Genomic DNA, 23,304 nt, shown 5'->3' on the forward strand with positions numbered 1-23,304 from the left:
TGTGTGTGTGTGTGTGTGTGTGTGTGTGTGTGTGTGGTGTGTGTGTGTGTGTGTGTGTGTGTGTGTGTGTGTGTGTGTGCGCGCGCGCGTGTCTCTGTGTGTGCGTGCGTGCGTGCGTGCGTGCGTGCGTGCGTGCGTGTGGCCACCTAGTTTGAAATCGCGACTATACGTGCTAAAATAACAGTCGATATAGGAAGTGGTGGTCTTGACCCTTGACCTTGGTCGTCACGAGCAGAACGTTATAATTATATGTGTTTATTAACGTGTTTATAACGTGTTTATAATGTGTTTATAATGTGTTATTAACGTGTAATAATGTGTTTATAATTAACGTGTTTATTTTATAATTTGAAAGGGAAGTCGATTCGTGGTCGACAGCGTGAACGCGACGATGGAAAGTGATGGTGCAGGTTTGATGATCAGCCCACAGCGGTCCTGTCTTCAGCTATGGAGACGTAAGCTTCAGCTAAGGACGTAAAACACTCTCGCAGTGACAGCCATTACTGACAGACTGATAGAATCTTCTATATGATTAAAGTGGTCCAACCACTGTAAGGAGACGAAGACGAAAAAGAAGAATAAGACAAAGATGAAAAAGAAGAAGAAGCAGGTGGAGGATGTGGAAGAAGAACAACAACAACAAGAAAAAGATAAGGAGAAGAAGACAAAGAGGAATAAGCAGGAGAAGAAACGAAAGAAGAAGAAAAGGGAAAAGAAAAAGAAGAAGAAGAAGGATGGAAAGAACATGAACACTGCGCTAGAATAAATTGTGACTGTTGAGCCACTCAATCTAATTCAATCAACCCCTTAAATCTTCTCTTGAGAATGGCTAGAAAGGACATATATGGCATAAAGGGCTGATGCTCAATATGATTACACTTCTAGCTGAATTAAGGTATTGGAAATTCTAACAGAATTCTAGAGAACCTTTCAATCTTCTTCACAAATTATTTACAAACCAACATTTTGTATTTTTCATGTTATAGCTACCAGGCCAGGGGTGTCAGTGCGTTGTTTGAATGTATTACACGCAGAACTAGCAGTAAACACACGTGCGTTGTCTTCCCCACATATTATTCACACCCCGGAATTAGTATAAAACGAACAAAAAAACAAAGAACAACAAAACAAGAAAACATTGAAAATCGCGCAGATAAAAATTAACAAAGGAATAAATCTGTAGTATAAAACTATAGCTAATATAATATACAGTAGTGAGCACTGCAGCGATAGTAACAGACTGCCTAATCATAGGTGTCAGGCTCCTCGGTAACTTGACACCCCTTTCCACTTAACACTTTCAAAATACACTGACAACAGGTGTCTGGGGAGTCACGGAAAAGTTCTGCACTCGCGTAAGTGTTTTTCAGGCTACATCAAAGAGACTATTGTAGAGACATATTGTAGATATATATATATGTCTCTATAATAGTCTCTCGGAGACTGTATGAAGGTCACCTTGAATGTGACGAAGAACGGTTAAAGTATATTAACGACATAAGGAACGTAAACGAAGGATAGTACTCCTTCGTTTACGTTCCTTATGTCGTTAATAAACTTTAACCGTTCTTCGTCACAATATATATAGTACTCCTTCGTTTACGTTCCTTATGTCGTTAATAAACTTTAACCGTTCTTCGTCACATTTAAGGTGACCTTCATTCATACAGTTACAACGCTCACATAGAACCATCACACAGATTCTCTTGTAGAAGTTACCAAAACACCCACAGCTCTTCATTGCATTACGTACTGAAAGTACATGATGCTACGTGTTATAGAGAGCAAGTGAACGTTTTATTTAGTGTTTATATACTCTTGATGTTAACTACACAAACTGTGCAATTACCTCTGCGCACGCAGCTACTAACCTAGATCTCGCTTGCACAAACGTAGACCCGATGCTATTATGTATAGGAGGAGATGGTTGGAAAAGCTTCGCTACAAGGTATATATATATATATATATATATATATATATATATATATATATATATTATGCCTACCTTGTAGCGAAACTTTTAAATATATATAATAAATATTATTAATATACCCCGCGTTTTTTGACGATAAAGAAATTATTCGGTACGTAACAAACTCGTCTCTGGCATGGTGATTTCCTATCGTTTCCTCAGTATATCATACCAGAAAATATTCTATAGGCGTAGTACTATCATGTTATCGTATCAGACCAAGTATACAGGTGTGGGGTGCTGCGTCTTTCATTTTCCAGGATTTTTTAAGAAATGGCTCGCTCTTAGACTATATTAGAACGACGCGGTTTATTCGTGTCGCATAGGTACTAACATAAAATATAATATATATATATATATATATATATATATATAATGAATATGATAGTAACATATCTACACTATAATATACAGACGTGTAACATGAGTATATGCACGTGTGCACATAATATGTTACAACGAGCATACACGATGTTCATGATGACACGCGTGCCGACGCGTCATTCGTGTGACACACGCGACACACGACACGATTACCGTCAACAGACCGCAGGACAGAGTCAATTACGGAAGATCTTCGGCAGTCGCTAATTAATCGCTGTGATAATCGCTAGCGGTGCTTCCCAATCAGCGGAAGCCTGCTAGACAGATTAGACGCGAGTGCCATGTAGATTAGACACCTGGTTTTCAATAGCGATTTCCTTCGCAGCGTTTAATTAACTTGTGTGTCGTCTCTATAACGACGAAGTGAGTGAGATGGCGGTGCACATGCACGGGTTTGCGCCTGATCATCACACAATGCACGAATGACGAACGGATAACGTCGCTTCATTTGTTTCTATACAGTTGTTAGTTGGGTTTGTAATTTCGTAATTAAACTTTAAAATGGCGGCCTTCGGGACCGTGCGGAGATGTGCGTGGTAGAATCGGGTCGTTAGCAACGCGCACTATAATTACCACACGGGATTGGTAATATACTTGTGTGTAATGCAATCTAAGGCTTTCTCGGGGGTGGGCAGTGCAGAAATGTGTGTAATGCAATATCAAACGAGTGGCTGGTGCTCGATCAGCGCGAAAATCTACTGGTTAATACGCCCTAAAGCCACGCTATCGCCGCATCAGACTGCCCCTACACACGGAGGTCACGTTTCTTCTTTTTTTTCTGTTATTACAGCTCCCAAAACGTCGTGTAACAGAAAGTTCTTCTTTCTTTTCTCTAAAAGCATCGTGCACATTGCACCCTCGCGCGATTACCGTACGGGAATTTGCGGCTGGATTGATTTGTCATCGGTGTGATTCATGCGAGTAAGAATGCACGAGTGAGACGACTTCGCGCCTGTCTACAACAGAGCGACACCGGTAAGTGAGCAACGAATAGTACAAATGTTAATCAAATATTGAAACTTCTACTTTATAGTGTTTCTAATTTGACATCGCGTGGTTTGTATAGGGAAAAGATCACGGCGAAAATGTTTAGGTAGCCTGCGCGATATGGTGATGATGCATTATATTTTCGCATGAATGCTGAATTGTGACGTTAGTTTACTACCAGTTTACACGTCGTACATGAAAATTGTGAAATCTGCATACAGAACCATGATATCGCAGATAAAAACTTCAAAAAAAATGCACGTGTCATCATAGCAACAGTTTATTATAAAACGTGAACGGTGGGGGTATAATCAGTACAAAATATACAGACTTTAGAAAACATCACTATTTCCGTCGCTGCATGCGTGACGTAGCATTGATGTCGTTATTCCACCCAGCTCACCATTAGTTTCCATTGACCAAGCCTTATTCTCGGCACGCTACATTGACACCTCATCAATTTAATTCCGCCCTACCTCCCGCATTCTCAAACGCACTTTCCGCGAATCCCTTGGCGGCGGGTCGGTTTACCACAATTAATCCATCTATTATGTCTACAACTCGAAGGATGGGCCTGCGCTGAATGTCAAGTGCGAGTGTGACAAACAACACGTAAATCACGACATCAATTCGCCTCGTGACAACAGGTGCGCGCGACGACGCACACCACAGTAAATTCGCCGACGAATTTCAACCAGATACACAACACGTGTATCTTCGTCCTTCCCAGTAACAGTAGCTCCATTACAATAGCAGTACGGCAGAAAGGGGTGGTGGGGGGTCGTAAAAATGTCACTGTGCGGCAAATGACGATTATGACAGCCACTCCACGGATGCAAGTATCTGCAAACGTATTGGTGACATTGCTTGGATTGTTTCCCCCATCAAATGACACCGGCGATGTCACTTGCCTCGGGGGATGACGGAAGACAATTTCAGCTCAAAGCAGTGTAGAGCGGGCAGAGTGTGTGAGAGACGGGAAACATATTGCGACGGCACTTTCGCCGCTCATCGAAACAGGAAAGCAAGAGTATCGCTCTAGCTATCTAATACAGCTTATTACTTATACAATGAGCAGTCTCCCAAGAGACGTCTAACAAGTTACGTGCGTAACACACGTACATGTACCGTAATTATAGTACGTGTGTTCACACTAGCACCTGCTAATCGCACAGCCTTGCCGGGCAACATACGCATGTGCCACAAAATGCGACAATGAAGCGTTCTTCCATAGCTAAACTACTATCCTAACTTGGATCACAGAGCTAGTTTGCCGATCTCTGAGAGATTCATATTAAACAAGGAATGAAATTCTAAGCACTTTAATTGTTTTAAGTGATTTGAAATTTTAGTGCATAACTTAAAAAATCATGGGCAACAATATGCTCGGCCTTTGCTAGCTACAACCTTCCAGTGCTTTCTAGAATGCGAAAAAATAAAAGAATGTAAACTTCTCCTCTTGGACTAAAAGCTCTATTGTTCTTACATCAGTAGAGATTATATATTGTGCAAATGTTTGCCAATTTTAATACATTTTTAATAGAAATAATCATTCTAGGTCAAATCTGACAAAAATGTTCCTCCGTAAGTCCAACACACTATGTCATAAAAAATAACTGAAATCACTCCCTTGATTTATTTTTGGTTGTCAACTGCCTTTTATAAATTTGTGTTGTGTTTTATACCACAACTCAACATGAACACTAAAGTTCCTTAGTGAAACTAAGTATACAACGTGAGACATTGGTGAACATAAACCAGTTGGTATTGCTAACAATTCATAAACGAGTTCCACTGTAACAAAACATTAACTACTGTGAGCAGATAAAATTACAAGCTTGCCAGGTGCAAAACAGTTGCTATCAGATCTATATGTACGTAAACAGAACTGTGTGTTCTAGTTTACATTATACCAAACTGGTGGCGTACATGTAAAACTAGTAAAAGACATCGCGCCTGACAGGAAGTGTAAAATAATACAAAGCTGTGAAATATCCAGATGCCGAACACTTCAGATGAATTAGGATATATGGATACACGGTAGAACAACTAGAGACACCTGTAGGCAAGTCTAGATGACCTTGGATATTTTCTTAAGTAAGCATGACAAAGACAGGCTGAAATAGCATGCGTTTGCCCTTGCATCTCAGAAAGATGGTTCAAATAGCTTGTTTTTTAAAACCCAGCATATCTCAGCACCTTCCTACTCCTCATGTAGCATGCGTGTAGAGCCCGTGCAAGCCCAACCATACTAGAAGAGCTGCGGTCACTACATAACCAATTTCTAAGATTTTCCATTACCTTTTACACTGTTAGCTTTCCTTGATTCACCTGCTGTTAATGATGTGGCTGTTGCTGATGTTGTGGTTGATGTTGTTGCTGCTGTTGCTGCTGATGTTGCTGTTGTTGTACCGGCTGCTGTTGTTGCTGATGTTGCTGTTGTTGTACCGGCTGCTGTTGTTGTTGAACTTGCTGCTGCTGCTGATTTGCTTGAGACTTTATGAACTCCATATAGTCAATGAAGCCATCGTTATTAAGATCATCTTCCCTCAATATGTCGTCTATAAGACCAATGAGTTCATCTTCGGGAAACGGAGGTGGTACCTCATTTGGGTTATCTGAACAAAAGTCACCAAATTTCTATGGTTAGAATAATAATCATGTTACAATGGTCGCATTTCAATGGTCAAAGTGCAGCATTTGCCAGTGTAGTGTCACTAGTGTGTGCATGCATGTGTGTTTATAATTAAGCATGAAGAGATATGGAGCATTTCGTAACAATTATTTATATTCTGTTATCCCTGTTTACAAGGATGGCAGAAGGCAAATTCTCAGGCCATTATTTTATCGCCAAAACTTACCATAATGGGTAGGGTACAGAAAAGGCAATAAATGTCATTATTAACCTCTGATCTATATAGCTATAGCCTCGTTCACACGAGACCTCGTATTTCTGAAATACCGGATTTGCGAAATACCGTATCTGAGACAAATACGCGACCGAGCGTTCACACGCTGATTCGCGGCTCCAGAAATACGGTATTTGCGAGCTGCGAGCTGCTTTAAACAATCAAGCAAACAATGCGAAATAAACAATGCAATGCAAACCAACTGTCCATAAAATACGTAGACTGGTCCGCGCTCGACAGTTCCACTCGTGTTACACTGGAACTGTCGAGCGCGGACCAGTCTATAAAATACGTGGCCGGTATTTAGCGTTCACACGAGGAAATGCGCGGTCCAAGAAATCCGGTATTTCTCAAGCACGGCAAATTATTCGGATTCTGGGAAGCCTCGTATTTACATGAAATACCGGATCTGTTTAGATACCGTATTTCTTGGGCCTCGTATTCTGCCTCGTGTGAACGCTAAATACCGGATTTCTTGCTACGTGTGAACGCGGCTTATATAAATGGATGCAGTACGAAGTGGAAGATAGCAGGGGCACATTGTGCTGTTAAGCAAATAGTTTTGTATCAAAGCAATTCAAACATTGGAATATAACTGTACCAGTTATTAAATAATATAAAATGTAAGTTAAAAGTCTGAATGTAGCTAGCAATGTGTGATGTAACAGCAAATTATCGAGTTCTGATTAATTTATATATACAATTATGTTATCAGCGAAAAGTAAGAAGGAAATGCAGTATTACTGCCATGGGAAAATTTGGTTCTACTACATATCAATACTACTGACAAGCTGGAGGCATTTCGCAATAACAATTATACTTTCATGGTATATCTATCTATTCATGGTGCAAGTACACCAACAAATTTCAGATAAAAATGTCACCAATCTCTTTGCATAATTAATAGTTACTTGGGTTTACATCAAGTTCCCGTGATGACTATATATAATATTATATATATATATACAGGGGTAGAAATTAACTTTAGAACAAGGGAGTCCAACTTTCATATGCTCCTGCCCTCAAAATCACGAAGTCCGCAGCAAAATGATGGAGTCCGCAGTCTGAAGTTCAAAACTAACGATATTAACAATAACGCATACATGTGCTTATTTTGAAGATTCATGCGGTTGCACGTCTGCCAAATCTTCTTTGAACTTTTACTGAAAAAATACGGTAATTCCGCAAGGCCGTGCTCTGGAAGACTGGATCAAAATAGTTAGTATAGCAGAATTTTCAGGGAGTCACACGGACTCCTGCAAATATCAAATCAGGGAGTCCGGCAGTAAATCAGGGAGTATTTGACTCCGGACTCCCATTAATTTCGCACCCTGTATATATATATATATATATATGTATATATAATGCAAATCCTCTATTTACATGATATAAGCTCCTGAAGAACATTGCATACACATATACCAAAATCCTGTAGAGGAAAAACACATCTTCCAATAGATCAAATGTAAGGGATAATTTTTTGCCTGTAAGTTTATAGAACTTTAAAGTTTACAACCTGCAACAATATATATAATAATAATGTACATATAATACATAACTCTGGTGTTCAGTTATTATGGCTGTTTTTTAACAACAAATACTAAATGAACACCAAAATTCACAAGCACATATAAGGTCACATACCTGAGTGAAAATGAGTGAGTGCATGAACGAGTTCCAACCCATCCAACTGATTGTTGTTATCCAAGTCATGTTGTTTGAAATAATGAAACTGCAACTCCTGCTCAGTCATGTCCTTTGGGTCTTTCTCTATGACGTTATCTGTGTGCTCTTTGATATGGCTATAAATAAGCAAATATGTATTTGTGTACTCATTACTGTTACTAGTAATATGCAAATTTACAAGGAAAACGTATATTACGATTTGTATATACGAGCCTGCATGTGTCCCTTCCGAAATCAAATTAGAGAAATTTATTAAATTAATCTTTGTAAAATTATAATGATCTAAAATATACAAGTTTTTTTTATTCTTCTAGACTTGGCTTCATAGAAAGAAGACTAATTATTACCTGATCGCACAATTAACCAGACAGATACAACCTGCTCATATAATTCGATACCGCACACGGGCCGGGCCGCACACGCACTATATAGTCAGTGATTCTATAAACACTATACAGTAAGGTTTTGCTGCAACCTTTTGCTTTAACATTATATGAGGTCTCTAATTAATAACGTATGCATACCTAGCATCCTGTACATGTTGCCTATCAAGTCGTGTTGGTGGGTGCTGTCTAGATGCAATCGGTTGTTGCTGGGCGGGCTGGTTACGACCGTGCGCATGCTGCGGCTGCTTCTGTGCGTTCATTGGATTGACATTTTGATGGCCCAGCACCGGTAGGAGCAAGCACATCAATAAAATCACACGACTAACCACGCACATGACTGAGAAAACAGAAAGGATAATGATTACTTACACGTGCCATAATATATACTATATAGCATCTCAGCAACAGTTATACATACCATATGGTAAAAATAATTAGTTGAGACCCCTCGACACATGCCACTTAGCATTTAATTGACGTTTCACCATTCCCTGATTGACCTTGTCTCTTTGTTCTATCTTCTTCATCACTTCCATGTAGCTTCTCCTCAGCCCTAGCTTACATCACACTCCTCTCTTCCCCTTCTAGTTCAACATTCCACCAACTCCTTTTTCCTCCTGTATTGCTTTCTTTCCCTTCTCAACTCAAGTTCATCTTATTCCCCTACCTTCTCCTTCACCCCAATCTTCTACTATCTCTCTACTAACTCCTATAACACTGCCCTGCTTTCTCCTTCTCTCCTTCCTTCTCCTTCTCGTAACCTGCCCGTACATTTTTTCCTACTTTGGTTACCCATTTTGGTATGGGGCATGTAGTGACGTACAATACACACCTCACTCAGTAAGTAAGGCAGATGGGGTCGTTGTCGTATCAGGTACTACAGATATGTACCCGAGGTAGTTTTAGGTTGTTTAGTATTATTTATATTTTTATATGAGGTATGTTTAGGGTTAGGGTTAGGGCTATAGGGTTAGGGTCAGGGTTATGGTACACTTCTGTAGTACAAGTCTGGTACACTTTTTGTATACATATATGGGCCCAAGGATAGAGAACATGTATCCCAATAAAACCAATGTGCCTAACCCTAACCCTAACCCTAATTCTAACCCTAATTCTAACCCTAACCCTAACCCTAACCCTAACCATAACCCTAACCTATTATATTGATATAATATTATATTTATATTGATGTAAATGACATTGGTTTTATTGGGATACATGTTCTCTATCCTTGAACCCATATATGTACCTCGGGTACATATCTGTATATAGTACCTGATACGACAACGACCCCTTCAGCGTAAGTAAGACTGTATTATATAAACACAGCCAGCAAAGGTAATTACATATGGCTTTGGGAAGAGGAGGAACACTTGTATCCTGATTACCTACCAATTATGTGAACGGGTTTAACGTCGAAAATGTTTCCTATTTTACGGCTAGTAGTGCGCGTAGATTACCGAATACATTATGACATAATACGTATTAATACAGTACATAAACTTGCGAACATATGTTTCAATTGTTTGTAATAAGTGTTATAACTTATAATGCTACAAACTATATACACTGTACACACATGACACTGTCGCAGTTACAGTAAAACAAAGTAGGGTTAGTGTCACTCAATATAGTAGGCAGAGTGGTAGTGTCGTACTGATATTGTAATTATTAACGGTAATTATCCCATGCTCATCTAAACTTACTTCCTACACGTAACACTACCGAGAGTAGTTCTCAGGTGTTCGTTTCTAGACACGTATATAACTATCGGTCGCGTCCTCTGGTGGACGCTCCGTAAAGTTAGTTAGCACCAAAGTCGTCGTGCATTCATTCGTCTTTATCTGTAATCTCCTCTATTATTTCATTTTCTAAATTAGTTACCTTCTCGTCGAGATAACGTATTTCGACACTAGAAAAAAATCACTACCCGCGCGCAAGAAACACTGAAACGTCAACAACTCGACTGGTGACTGGTACTGGTAGTATGATTATGAATATAATCATGGTACGGCGGCTGGTTTTATTGTTATGACCGACTTCTTATCGTGCGCTAACTTTCTCGCTATATTTGTTGTTTTTTTCGGTGTATCGCCGATTTAGACAGATCCAACACAGGCTCGTTGAAATGGTAAATACCTCTTTAAAAATGGTTTATATCATTTACTATTATATTTCATGGATAAAACGTGGCAACTATAAGATGTAGTGATGTAAGCCTTAATGAATACTGTTTGCTGCACCCGCTCATCTGAGCGTGATCACTGTTTTCGGCATGTACAAACTTCGGTTCAAGGATAGAGAACATGGGTCCCAATAAAACCAATGTCATTTACATCAATATAAATATAATATAATTAGGGTTAGGGTTAGGGTTAGGCACATTGGTTTTATTGAGACCCATGTTCTCTATCCTTGGGCCCCAAACTTCTAAGGATCCTTAAGTTTAGCTTCTTTGTCTCTGTGATTCCGTATTGGAATTCACTGCCTTCATCCTTAGTAAATAGCAAATTTACAACTTTTTCCGCTGCGATCCGCAGTGTGGATCTACCGACTTGATCCACTTCTCTCTCCATCTTCGTTATAGTCCCCAGGACTTTTGAAGATTAACACTTATGACTATATGAGGTTATGTAGATTTTATGATTGACAAGTGATGTAGATTTTAAACGCAACGTAGCTCTGTAACTTGTGTTGTGTAAGATACGCCTACTTAATTTATGACTGCCTTGTCTCTTAGCAGTTCTAATTTATTTATTTGTTTGCCTTTCTAGTAAATGACCAAGAGCCAAGATCGCTTGAAGGATGTCGTGTGGTGCGGCAAGACCGCCTGCCCGTGCGTGCGCTTCTCACACGTGAGCGAGCCGGGCGATCCCGAAGCGGCGGCGACCATGTATCTGATCGTGGGGCCGACGCGCGGCGGCAAGACGCTCCTGCTCAAGCGTCTCATGCTGCACGCGACGACGCGAGACGTCGGCGATGGCGACGTGCCGCCGACCGTGCCGACGGTTGGCACGAACCTCGTCAACGTCTCGCTCGGCAAGAAGAGCGAGATCACCGTGCGCGAGCTCGGTGGCAGCATGGCGCCCATCTGGCACAACTACTACCGCGACTGCCGGCACCTGATGTTCGCGATCGACCTGAGCGACCGCGCGCGCGTCGCCGCCGCGTGCGTGCAGCTCACCGACGCGCTGTCGTCGCCGGAGCTGCCGCGCAGCGCGCGCGTGCTCATCGTGATGAACAAGCGCGACACGGCGTGCATGAGCGCGCGCGAGCTCGCCGCTCTCATCATGCTTGACGACGTGCGCCGCCATGCCGGCCGCCGCGTCGACGTCGTGCAGACGAGCGCGAGGACGGGCGACGGCGTCGGCGACGTCGTCAGGTGGCTGCAGGATTCGCTGCTGCAGGAGAAGACGGAGCAAGCGAGCGTGTGATTGGGCGGATGGAGCAGGCAAGCACGTGATTGGGCAGATGGAGCAAGCAAGCGTGTGATTGGGCGACAGCGTCGGCGACGTCATCAGGTGGCTGCAGGAGAAGGCGGAGCAAGCGAGCACGTGATTGGGCGGATGGGAGAGGCGAGCGCGTGATTGGGCGGATGGGAGAGGCGAGCGCGTGATTGGGCGATGGCGTCAGCGATGTCATCAGGTGGCTGCAGGATTCGCTGCTGCAGGAGAAGGCGGAGCAATCGAGCGCGTGATTGGGCAGACGGAGCAGGCAAGTGCGTGATTGGGTGACAGCGTCGGCAGCGTCCTCAGGTGGCTGTAGGATTCGCTGCTGCAGGAGAAGACGGAGCAAGCGAGTGCGTGATTGGGCGGATGGGGGAGGTGAGCGCGTGATTGGGCGAGCGTGATTGGGCGGATGGGGGAGGTGAGCGCGTGATTGGGCGACGGCATCAGGTGGCTGCAGGATTCGCTGCTGCAGGAGAAGGCGGAGCAGCGAACGTGTGATTGGGCGGATGAAGCAGGCGAGCGCGTGATTGGGCGGCAGGAGCAGGCGAGCGCATGATTGGAGCATGCGCTCTGGGTTGATGTGTCCACCCCGCGTGACTAGAGTTAGCTCTAGCGATTCGTTGTTGTAGTCTGGAAGTTCCATGTGAGATAACAATTATGATTGACTTGACGTCACGTGCGATGCATTGATTCATGCAAGGTTACGGGCACCAGTTAACTCGACCCACCCACCAACTCGGCTCACATTGTGGCGAGTTTATCCGCCTGGAGGTTGGCCAGCTCGGCTCGTGGGTAATATGACGAGCCTGGAGGTCGGGCAGCTCGACTCACCGGCCAACTCATTACCTCCGCCCAACGGAGTTGGAGGGGAAGTTATGTGATCGGTCTCGTGCGGTCGTGTGTCAGTGTGTTCGTGTAGCCAGCAGCAGGCCAGTCAGTGTTAGTGTGTTAGTGTGTTGGCGCGATCGATATTAGCGCGTCGAGTCAAGCGTGTACATGTGAGCAAGCAGCAGCAACGAGCGGCTGCTACAAGCTATGTCGCTGGCGGAGGTATGCACTCTCCGTGAGTGCCCTCTGTCTAGTTTAAGATGTTTTACACATTCCGACGTCAAAACGTCTATTTTCAATATTATTAAATCTTTATTGCATATAATTCGCTTACAAATACATGTACTGAGGCCATAATAAAAATATTGTTTGTTTGCCCTCACCCGACCGACCCGCCAAAAAGGGGACGACTCAAAAAATTTTATTGATCAAGCAAAACAAACATTCAACATAAAAGGTATCTGCACACAAGCACACCTGAGCATGTAGACACCATGCTGAATTTGTAAAAAAGACCCCCCTCAAAAAAAAGCCTACCTACCTACCCAAACTTTTCAGCCTGGGTCGGGTGAGGGCAAACAAATATTTTTTTAATTGTGGCATGAAAGTAGTCTTTTACATGGAGAACAAATCTGATGGATGCAATAGTGTTGACCTAAATAATAAAATTTACTTGATTTGAGTGCAATAATTGCAAGATACGGTAGGTGATAATTTCTGTCTGGTTTGTTAAGATGGTTGATGTACTTGTCTATAAATATAAGTGTGTGGTATTTTTGTGGGAACAACCTTTTATTATGCGTAGAACATAATTTTGTCACACATGATCAATCTCAATTTTCAATCTCACATGAGTTTTAGCCCGTGAGTCGAGCTGCCCGATCTCCAGGTGGGTCATCTCGACCTACGAGCCGAGCTGGGCGACCTCCAGGCGGGTAAACTCGACACACTGGTCGAGTTTGCCAGAGAGGCGAGTTGATTATGGACCACGGTTACTACTACTGTGTTTTTAAGCTTCCGTACACATCGAGGGTGGATCGATGGTGGTCGATCATCATTGTTGGCACACGCTCTGGGTTGATGTGTCTGTCCCGCGTGACTATAGACAGCTGTAGCGAATCGTTGTTGTAATCCATGCAGGATTTATAATTCTTACTGACTTGACATCACGTTCGATGCAAGGCTACTACTCAGTCTAAGTTTCCTTACGCGTTGAGGGTGGATCGATGGCAGCCGATCCTCGATGTTGGCATGTGCTCTGGATTTACCTTATACCTATCTGCCTAGCATGTTCGACAGGCAGCTGTAGCAAATTGTTGCTGTGGTAGGGTTGTTCTAGATAATGGTTGACAACGAAATCTCACAAAGTCGACAATATGTCGAGCACGTGTGAAAATACAATGTAAACTGGTTTAGCTTGAGCAACCTAGCAGCAATGTCCGGGGTAAGGGGAGCATGGCTGTCATGTTCAGACAGATAGGTAAATTCTAGGGTGCAGTCTTTGTTTTTTTCCCATGTGTACCGGTGACTTAGAACCAGAGTAAAATTAATATGATCATATAGAGTCAATGTTAATCGCAATATCAACGTAAATACATTCATATTGCATCAAACTCGTACAGTTGAGCTTGAAACCAGTACCATTGACACTAAATTCTTAAATATTCATTATTGGTTTCTGGTGCTAGTGGTATTGTTGCTATAGCAAGTGACTTTCAGGTTTTCTCATGAGTGGAAATGAGTTGAGAGCTTTGCTCCTCAACTTATACTAGTCATATTTCAACATGTATGTTATATTAAACGTCAAATCGTTTTGTGAACATGAAGATAGATTTTTTTATTTATACATGTACCTGCTGCTTTGTATTCTGTGTAAGATTACAGAATCGATTCACTAAGTTTCTCCTAAAGGCAATTAAAGCTAGGGTACCTCCTATTAAAAAAATGATGTAGGAAACAAATTTGTGTCTTCCTTGTCACAAGTGGTCAGCTTTTAGTGCTGTTGTTGTATTGCTGTATTTACATAATATTTTCTGTACACTTTGTTATGTGTTCTACACCTTGAAACTTACAAAATGGTATACCGTGGTGCAGTAGGCAAGGATTTACATTTCACTTAAACATTTACAGCTATACGTGCCTGCTTGCATATGTTGCAAAATACTGATTTTAGTGCCAACGTTTTGCAGGGTAAAGGCTGGTACATATAGTTACGAAATGTCAAGTACATCTATACATGTTGTATGTAGGGTTTATGTACAAATTGAAGTTTTATTCCTTGTTACCATATCAAATACACACTGGTTTACTACATATATTACGTGTAAACTGATTTATATAATTACTTTGATTTTGTGATTACAGATAGTGATTAAAAATACATTTTTTACTAATGAATGGCTACGCGAAAATATAAATTCATGAATGTATTAACTATAATCTAAACTACTGAAATCACCCTCTATAATATAATCTACAGACTGATGAAGATGAAAGCAAAAAGATTTCTTTAAAGTTTAAATTTATATTTTTGATGATAAAATTAACACTAAACGTGATATAGGGTTATATTATAAGTGTAGTATAACTCTCATAGTAACGATTTTTAATGTAATGGTTACAGTACACAGACACAGTATATATAGGCTATCATGTTTAAAATAGTATTTAAATATTTTTACATAAAGTGTCAGAAACTAGGATAAAGCTTTGACAATAATGGCAAAATTCTGTACTTGCTTCTGAATCTCTTTTGCCATTTCATCTTTTGATGCACGTGGATGCTTCTTTATATAGTCAACAATTGCTAGTATGCATGCCTCCTGGAAAGAGAAAAGTAATATTGTTAGAGGTTTGGCAATGTGATTTTAATATAATTAAATATGCAGATGTTAACTTCATATTCATACTCACCCTGGCTGCATCAATCTCCCTCTGTCCAGTCACTCGGTTGTATACTTCGGTAAACACCCTGGCCTTAGTAATAATGCTCAACAACTTTTCACTTCCTTCCGTCTTATTTAGATATCCTATCAGAGCAATCTGAAAGGAAACAAGCAGCATGTTTATTTATATAATTATTAAAGTATACAGTACAATTGACAGCGGCCCACAGTGCCAACTTTACAGTGAATGTAATATGCAAGCACATATTCATTTATTTGATAGCTGAGTTATTCTTCTATACACTACATTAAAATTTCATATTGTAATGTGGAGCACGAAGCTTTATCTTCGACCATCAACAACACTTCGTCATTTCGTATATAACAGCTTTCCTGTATATTCCACAAATTAACCATGCATAGACAGGCTCAGGTTGTGGGCAAAATCTGGTGGAGAAAATTCCAAAACCAAATGGATACAAGGGCAGAGAAAGATTAAGGATTATGTTAGGGTTAACGGCTTTTATTTAATAAAGCTACATGTTACCTTCTCGCTTCTCACTACATGGCGAGAAGTGACGTCTGACGTCTGACGCCTGCCTGAGCGGGCTCTACAATTGTTTCACTTAGTGAGATTTTCACTGTGATCTGCAGTGTTGATCTGTCTATTTGATCAACTTAAAGCCGCACTATGCGCATCCAAACGCTAATTTATCCAGTACTAGACTAGCAAATACATCGTGTCATGCATAATCACACTACCTTATGGCAAAATAAACTCTAGTTCCTCCCATTTCAGTGCGTGTTTGCTTAAAACCCACAAGAAAGAGGTGCGAAATCTGGTAATCTGGCGCCAACGCTAAATTGTATGCCAAACAATTTCGCCAAGAATCGGTTAGGTGACGTCACATGTTTTTATCTTTGCTACACCCGTACCGCAGCACCGCTCCACGGTTGCTTGGCAGAGCAACGCGAAATTGTCAACAACATCGGAGAATTTGAACAACATTGGAGGTATTTTCAAATGCCTTTTATAAGACAATGCGCAGTGAAATGGGAGGAACTAGAGTTTATTTTGTCATAAGGTAGTGTGATTATGCATGACACCAAGTATTTGCTAGTCTAGTACTGGAGAAATTAGCGTTTGGATGCGCATAGTGCGGCTTTAATCTCTCTTCTTCTTTGATATAGTCCCACGGACTTTGAATACTAATGAGTAATGATATTGATAATCTATACGATGTTATGAGGTTTAGGGGTAACGAGAAGGTAACGGGATGTAACTTGAAGGTAACGAGGTGTAACTTGATGGTAACGAGGTGTAACTTGAAGGTAACGAGGTGTAACTTGATGGTAACGACGTACGACTCCTAGGTAAACGAGTTGGGATGGGCCGTTCTTTAACTTCTTGGCTTAGGTTCTACACAGTACACAGTTATAATATTATACCCGGTTAGGGTTAAGGTTATAATTATACCTGTTGCAAAAGCTCAGGATTGTCCATCTGCCACGCCTGACCTGCCATTTCTCGATGATTTATTTGGTATAGATACTAAGAGTAAGATCGAACTAGAAAACAGTAAACATTGACAATCGGATAGGAATACGCTATCGTGGCGCCATCTAGTGTGTCCAGTCTCACTTTGCCCTACGTAAAATTCCTTCCCCTGTTATCTAAAATTATAATTAAAATTCATTAGAATTCTGGTCATAGCTATAATACAATACATTATGATTACTTATTATTATTTAATGAAGACATCTGGTTTTATTAAGCCTATTAATCGTACTCGATCGTCCGCGCGTGATCATTGCTTTCGACATGTACCATCTTCATCTTTGAGTATAGCTTTTTCGTTTCTGTCATTCCATATTGAAATTCTCTACCTTCTTTGCTGGTTAATTGCGTAATTGAACCTTTTTCTACTGCAATCCGCAATGTTGATATTTCTATTCGACCAACCTTGTCTCTTTCCGTCTTCGATATCCCAATAAGATCATTATGAGGTGCGTGCGTGCATGCGTGCGTGGGTGTGTGGATGCGTGCGTGCGTGCGTGCGCGTGTGTGTGCGCGTGCGTGTATGCGAGTACAGTACGTAAATATGATGTTATTAGGAGTCGTGAATTTAGTCTTTATTCAAGTACTCATGATGTTATTATATATTTATATCTATAATATCAAGAGCTAATAAACACAGGTATTTATTAGCTCTTGATAATATGATAACTAACCAATTTTTCTAATTGTTTTTTAAGCCGTGAAGGAAACCAAACATCCACTGATGATGCGACCACACCGGTAATCACCGACAGATAAGTATATAGCTTACTTCGAAGCACATTGCATAAGTTAGTTCAGTTGTTAGAGACGGTCTCTGTGTATTTTAATCTCCAGGTTAAGCAGAGAATCCAAAATTCTCGTGATGAGAAACTGTATCATAAGTTAGAATTCTTATTTATGATGAATTGATTTTGTTCAACGTTTTCCATATTACCAGTAACAAGACAGTAACATCTGCAGTCAAGCACAATTCGGTACATGTTCGTCAAACTCATTTACAATAGTTTGCCTGTGAATGTGTATATGTGTGAGTCTGTGCGTGCGTGCGTGCGTGCGTGCGTGCGTGCGTGCGTGCGTGCGTGTGTGTGTGCATGCGTGCGTGTGTGTGCGTACGTGTGTGCGAGTATAGTAAATATTATATTATTAGCAGTCGTGATTTTAATCTTTACTCAAGTACTCCTGATATTATTATATATTTATATCTATCATATGATAACTAAACGAATTTTCGATTTGTTCTTATCCATTGATGATGCGATCACACCCGCAATTACCGACAGATAAGTACATGGCTTGCTTCGAAGCACATTGGATAGGTTAGTTCAGTGGTTAGGGACAGTCTCTGTGTATTTTAATCTCCAGGTTAAGCAGAGAATCTAAAATTCTTGTGATGAGAAACTGTATCATAAGTTAAAATTCTTATTTATGATAAATTGTTTTTGTTCAACGTTTTCTATATTACCAGTAGCAAGACAGTAACATCTGCAGTCAAGAACAATTCGGTACATGTTCGCCAAACTCATTTACAATTGTTTGCCTATGAATGTGTATATATGTGTAAGTCTGTGTGTGCGTGCGTGCGTGCGTGCGTGCGTGCGTGCGTGTGTACGTGGATGCGTGCGTGCGTGCGTGCGTGCGCGTGTGTGCGCGTTCGTATGTGCGAGTATAGCAAATATTATATTATTATGAGTCGTGAATTTAGTCTTTATTCGAGTACTCCTGATATTATTATATATTTATATCTATAATATGATAATTAAACGATGTTTCGAATTGTTCTTATCCATTGATGATGCGATCACACCCGCAATTACCGACAGATAAGTACATGGCTTGTTTCGAAGCACATATTGCATAGGTTAGTTCAGTGGTTAGGGACAGTCTCTGTGTATTTTAATCTCCAGGTTAAGCAGAGAATCTAAAATTCTTGTGATGAGAAACTGTATCATAAGTTATAATTCTTATTTATGATGAATTGTTTTTGGTCAACGTTTTCTATATTACCAGTAGGAAGGCAGTAACATCTGTCAGTCAAGAACAATTCGGTACATGTTCGCCAAACTCATTTACAATTGTTTGCCTGTGAATGTGTATATATGTGTGAGTCTGTGCGTGCGTGTGTGCGAGTATAGCAAATATTATATTATTATGAGTCGTGATTTTAGTCTTTATTCAAGTACTCGATCTGATATTATTATATATTTATATCTATAATATAAGAATTAAACGAATTTTCGATTTGTTCTTATCCATTGATGATGCGACCACAACAGCAATTACCGACAGATAAGTACATGGCTTGCTTCGAAGCACATTGCATATAGGTTAGTTCAGTGGTTAGAGACAGTCTCTGTGGTTTTTAATCTTTATGTCAAGCAGAGAATCTAAAAATCTCGTGATAGGAAACTGTAACATAAATTAGAATTGATATTCATGATGAATAGTTTTTGTTCATTTTTTTCATAATACCTGTAGCAAGACAGTAACATCTGCCAGTCAATGATAATTCTTTGCATGTACGCCCAACGCATGGTGAATGTGTATATGTGTGAGTGCGCGTGTGCGTGTGTGTGCGTGACAACGTGCAAGTGCGCGCCCGTGTCTGTGTTTGCGCATGTGTGTATAGGTCATACCATAGATATAGAATACATCTGTATTCTATATCTAAGGTGATACGTGTATACATGTGTGTTCGTGTTTGTTTGTGTGTGTGTGTGTGTGTGTGTGTGTGTGTGTGTGTGTGTGTGTGTGTGTNCTCATCGTCGATCAACCAGCCGGTCTTCCACACCCGCAGCAGCAGGTGGCGGTTGATGATGTCCGCCTGGCGGAGGGTGTCCCGCGACATCCCGCGAATCTCCGCGTTGATCACCATTGGCTCGAAGGCCGTGCCGGGTGGCGCGGGAGTCGCCGTTGCCGCTGCCGCCAGGCCCGCCGTCACTGCTGCTGCGAGGGCTCTCGGGGGAGCAGCCGGTTGGATCGTCGTCGGGGCCGCCGGTCGGCTCGTCGTCGGGGCCGCCGCCTGGATTGCCGTCGCTATGGGGGCCGCCGATCGGACCGTCGTCAGGGCCGCCGCCTGGATCGTCGTCGGGGCCGGCGCCTGGATCGTCGTCGGGGCCGCCGCCTGGATCGTCTTCGGGGCCGGCGCCTGGATCGTCGTCGGTGCCGCCGCCTGGATCGTCGTCGGGGCCGCCGCCTGGATTGTCGTCGGGGCCGCCGGTCGGTCTCCGTCTCCCTTGCCGCCGCTCCGTGCCTGCGCCGGGCGTCGGGGGAGCACGGTCCGTCTCATGACGACGGAGCACGGCCGGACCGCCGCGCACTCGATGGGACGGCGATGTTCGGCCGTCGCTTGAAGCACGGTCGTCGTCCGGGTGGAAGCCGGCGCGTCGGCGGGGCCGCGCAGCTACCCGACGGAAGTCACCCGAAACGACGGGTTATCTCCGTCGGGCACTCGCACCCATTGCTCCCGCCGGTAGTCGCTCCGCTTGCTATGGGGCCGCTCCCGGAGGTGCCGCGCCAGCCGATGCTCGACCCCCGCCGGACACCGGAAGTCGCACCCGCCGATAGGGCACAGCACTACCGGCCCAGGGGGGTACGACGCGTATGCAGCTCGCGCGTCATGGGCACGTGCGTGCAGCGTGGGGCGGTCGCAGGCCAGGCACCAAGCCAGCGACCGGACCCCACGGCCCCGCCTGGAGTGCGGCACCCAAAAAGGTGCCGCCCCGGGCGTGCGCCGGGCCCCCATCGGGCGGCAGCGGTATCGGCGTGCCCCGCCGTCGATGTCCTGACAGCGGGCGGAATTGCGGAAGCGGAGGCTTTCGCCGGCGGCGCGCTCACGGCGGCCGGGAGCGCACGAGCGGGTGACGGGTCCGGCGGCGTTGATGAGGGCGGCGCTGCGGCCGCCGCCTCTCGGGTCGTCACCCTCGCTCGGGCCCTCTCCCGGCGGTAGCGCGCCTTCAACGCCTTCCTCCGCCTCCCTTCCGTCAGGCGGGCCTCCTCGGCGGCGCTTGCTGCGGCGGCATCCTGCGCCGCCTGTCTTCGGCGGCGCTCCCGACGCTGCTCCTGGCGCCCCTCTTCTGCCTTCGCTTGGGCCGCCGAGGTTGCCGTCATCTCACCCTCATCGGCGGACTGCGGCGGCGACGACGGCGGCATCCCGTGGTGGTCGTCGGCGGGCGGCGAGGGGCAGGCGGCACCCTCCGGGGTGCTGACCGCCATCTTTTCGACGGCCCCCTCGCCGGCCGTCTCTCCCGGAATGGGGACGGCGGTCCCGTCGATGGCTGAGAATACGGCGGGGGCGAGGAGGGCCGCCAGCCCTCCGCGCCGCGGCGCGGCGACCGCCTCCTCCTCTCCCGCCGGGCCACCTCCCTCGGCAAGCACCTTACTCGCCCATGCCATCACGGCGGGCGAGGGGTGGCTTGCCGGGTCGGGGCACGGCGAGCAGTCGCGACCCGGCGTCCGCGGACGGGGGCTGGAAGCAGTCTCCGCCTCCTCTCCGGCCCCGCCGGTATAGTCGCTGGTACTGCTGCTACTGTCGCTGCTACTATCCTCGCTGCTACTATCCTCGCTGCTCCATTCGCAGTTCGCACTCACATCTACTATCTCGCTCATCCTGCCTTTACGTGTGAAGTCTCGCGTGTGACTGCGTTTCTTCAAATTATTCTCTTCACTGCTCCTCCTTATATACACGATGCCACCCCTGCTACTGGGATGACGTCAGTCCCATTGTATTTGGTCTACACCAGCTTCACTTTTATCTGTGCATTCCACGTAGCATTTCATGCTGGTGGTCGTAGCCCGTCTTGCCGAAGGAGCAGCTTCTTCAATTTTGGCATGCCGATTGCTCGTCCCCGGCTGCCGTCGGCCGGCTTCTCGGCGGCTCTACCGTCACCCGGTAGCTTCTTCCTCCCTCCACGGCGGGCGGCCGGGCCCCTGGCGACGTTTCGACCCTTGCGGGGCGTCGCCTTGTCCCGACGTCGGCGGCCTTGAGTGGCGGCCGCCGTCGGCCGTTCCTCTCGGCGGCCCGTGCGTCACCTTGTATCTCCTCTCTCGTCTCCCACGGCGGGCGGCCGGACCTCCGGCGACGTCTCACCTCCGGCGGGACGTCGCCGCCCGACGTCGGCCGACCTTGATGTGGCGACCGCCGTCGGCCGTCCTCTCGGCGGCCCTGCCGTCACCTTGTGCATCCTCTCTCTTCTCCTACGGCGGGCGGCCGTCCTCTCGGCGGCCCTGCCGTCACCTTGTGCATCCTCTCTCTTCTCCTACGGCGGGCGGCCGGCCTCTCGGCGGGGCGTGACGCCAGCAGTGCGGCGCTCGTGACCTTGGCGACAGCCATGGCTGCCGGTCGGTTTCCTTCCTGTGGCGTTAGGGCTTATGCCGTTCCTCGGTGCAAGGGGGAGTGGTCGCGCATGCCTCCGAGCGTACATAACGTGCTTCAGAGGTACCGCCCCAGCGGAGGGGTCACGCCCTCTGCTGGCGCCGCCGGAGAAGAGGAAGGCGGCGATCACCACGACGGTGAGCTCGCCGCCGACAAAGAGAAAGGCGGCAATCACCACGACGGTGAGCTTGCCGCCGGCGAAGAGAAAGGCGGCGATCACCACGACGGTGAGCTCGCCGCCGGCGACGAAGATGAGGGCGATTACCACGAGAGTGAGGCCGACGGCGGCAGAAAGAGAAAAAGAGGGGGTACGGCACTGCACCCCAGACGACGGCGACGCCCGGCGGGGGAACTAGAGACTTCCTACCGCCGGAGGGGCATTGCCCTGATGGAGCCGGGACGCAGTAAGCGCTCCCAACGCGTAGTACGTCCATCGAAATACCTCGGCTTCACGCAGAGGTGTAGGTGTGGGCGTCTACAGTAAATTACGTAGAAGAAGGGGATTGCCGTACCTCAGGTGGAAGCGTGACGGCAGTAGACGGCGGCGAACCAGGAAGCAGCAGCCGGGAAGACGCATCCGTCGCGTCTTCTCTAGGGGATGACTTAATCATCCCCTAGCGCGACGGACGAAGCGTCGGCGCCATCGGCGAGAAAATTCCGTGGCCGGGCAAGGGGGAGAAGGCGAGGAGACTCTAAGGAGGGGAGATGAGAGGCTGACGAGTGTTCCAGCCAGAGGATTAGAGGCTGACGAGTGTTCCAGCCAGAGGACTAGAGGCTGACGAGTGTTCCAGCCAGAGGACTAGAGGCTAACGAGTGTTCCAGCCAGAGGAGCCGGGGCTGACGCGTTACCAGCCTCAAGTGGGGCTCACCTTCACAGGGATTGCCG

At 45.0% G+C, this 23,304-nt stretch overlaps 3 protein-coding genes across 3 annotated transcripts in view; 1 reads left to right on the forward strand and 2 right to left on the reverse strand.

Annotated features, from left to right (window-relative positions):
- The window catches only part of LOC106810829 (ADP-ribosylation factor-like protein 16), a gene marked incomplete at its 3' end in the record, with an annotated part of 18,500 nt that extends 6,958 nt beyond the window's left edge, over positions 1-11,542 (forward strand). The window contains exons 2-3 of the mRNA XM_014814286.1: positions 3,196-3,331; positions 11,099-11,542. Coding sequence (XP_014669772.1) covers positions 11,102-11,542 — 441 coding nt within the window. The remainder of the gene's footprint in view (positions 1-3,195; positions 3,332-11,098) is intronic.
- Positions 3,606-10,100, reverse strand: LOC106810837 (multiple coagulation factor deficiency protein 2-like). The gene is made up of 4 exons (XM_014814294.1): positions 10,031-10,100; positions 8,463-8,661; positions 7,897-8,054; positions 3,606-5,961 (listed from the first exon to the last, which is right to left on the reverse strand). Exons 2-4 carry the CDS (start codon positions 8,657-8,659, stop codon positions 5,681-5,683), a joined length of 636 nt encoding a protein of 211 aa, XP_014669780.1. The 5' UTR covers positions 8,660-8,661; positions 10,031-10,100; the 3' UTR covers positions 3,606-5,680.
- Positions 11,543-14,845: 3,303 nt separating the features above from the next.
- Positions 14,846-17,104, reverse strand: LOC106810838. The gene is made up of 3 exons (XM_014814295.1): positions 16,964-17,104; positions 15,515-15,643; positions 14,846-15,423 (listed from the first exon to the last, which is right to left on the reverse strand). Exons 1-3 carry the CDS (start codon positions 17,009-17,011, stop codon positions 15,298-15,300), a joined length of 303 nt encoding a protein of 100 aa, XP_014669781.1. The 5' UTR covers positions 17,012-17,104; the 3' UTR covers positions 14,846-15,297.
- Between the last annotated feature and the right edge of the window lie 6,200 nt (positions 17,105-23,304).

The sequence above is a fragment of the Priapulus caudatus genome, unplaced genomic scaffold (assembly GCF_000485595.1).
Source record: "Priapulus caudatus unplaced genomic scaffold, Priapulus_caudatus-5.0.1 Scaffold477, whole genome shotgun sequence".
Classification (NCBI taxonomy): Eukaryota; Metazoa; Priapulida; class Priapulimorpha; order Priapulimorphida; family Priapulidae; genus Priapulus; species Priapulus caudatus.

Excerpts from the sequence above, each read along its gene's own strand:
- LOC106810837 (XM_014814294.1), bottom strand. The coding sequence starts at position 8,659 with ATGTGCGTGGTTAGTCGTGTGATTTTATTGATGTGCTTGCTCCTACCG. Across the intron at positions 8,055-8,462 it reads CAACATGTACAGGATGCTAG|CCATATCAAAGAGCACACAG; the intron begins GTATGCATACGT and ends GCTTATTTATAG. Across the intron at positions 5,962-7,896 it reads ACTCACTCATTTTCACTCAG|ATAACCCAAATGAGGTACCA; the intron begins GTATGTGACCTT and ends ACTTTTGTTCAG.
- LOC106810838 (XM_014814295.1), bottom strand. The coding sequence starts at position 17,011 with ATGGCAGGTCAGGCGTGGCAGATGGACAATCCTGAGCTTTTGCAACAG. Across the intron at positions 15,644-16,963 it reads ATCCTGAGCTTTTGCAACAG|ATTGCTCTGATAGGATATCT; the intron begins GTATAATTATAA and ends GTTTCCTTTCAG. Across the intron at positions 15,424-15,514 it reads GGGAGATTGATGCAGCCAGG|GAGGCATGCATACTAGCAAT; the intron begins GTGAGTATGAAT and ends TTCTCTTTCCAG.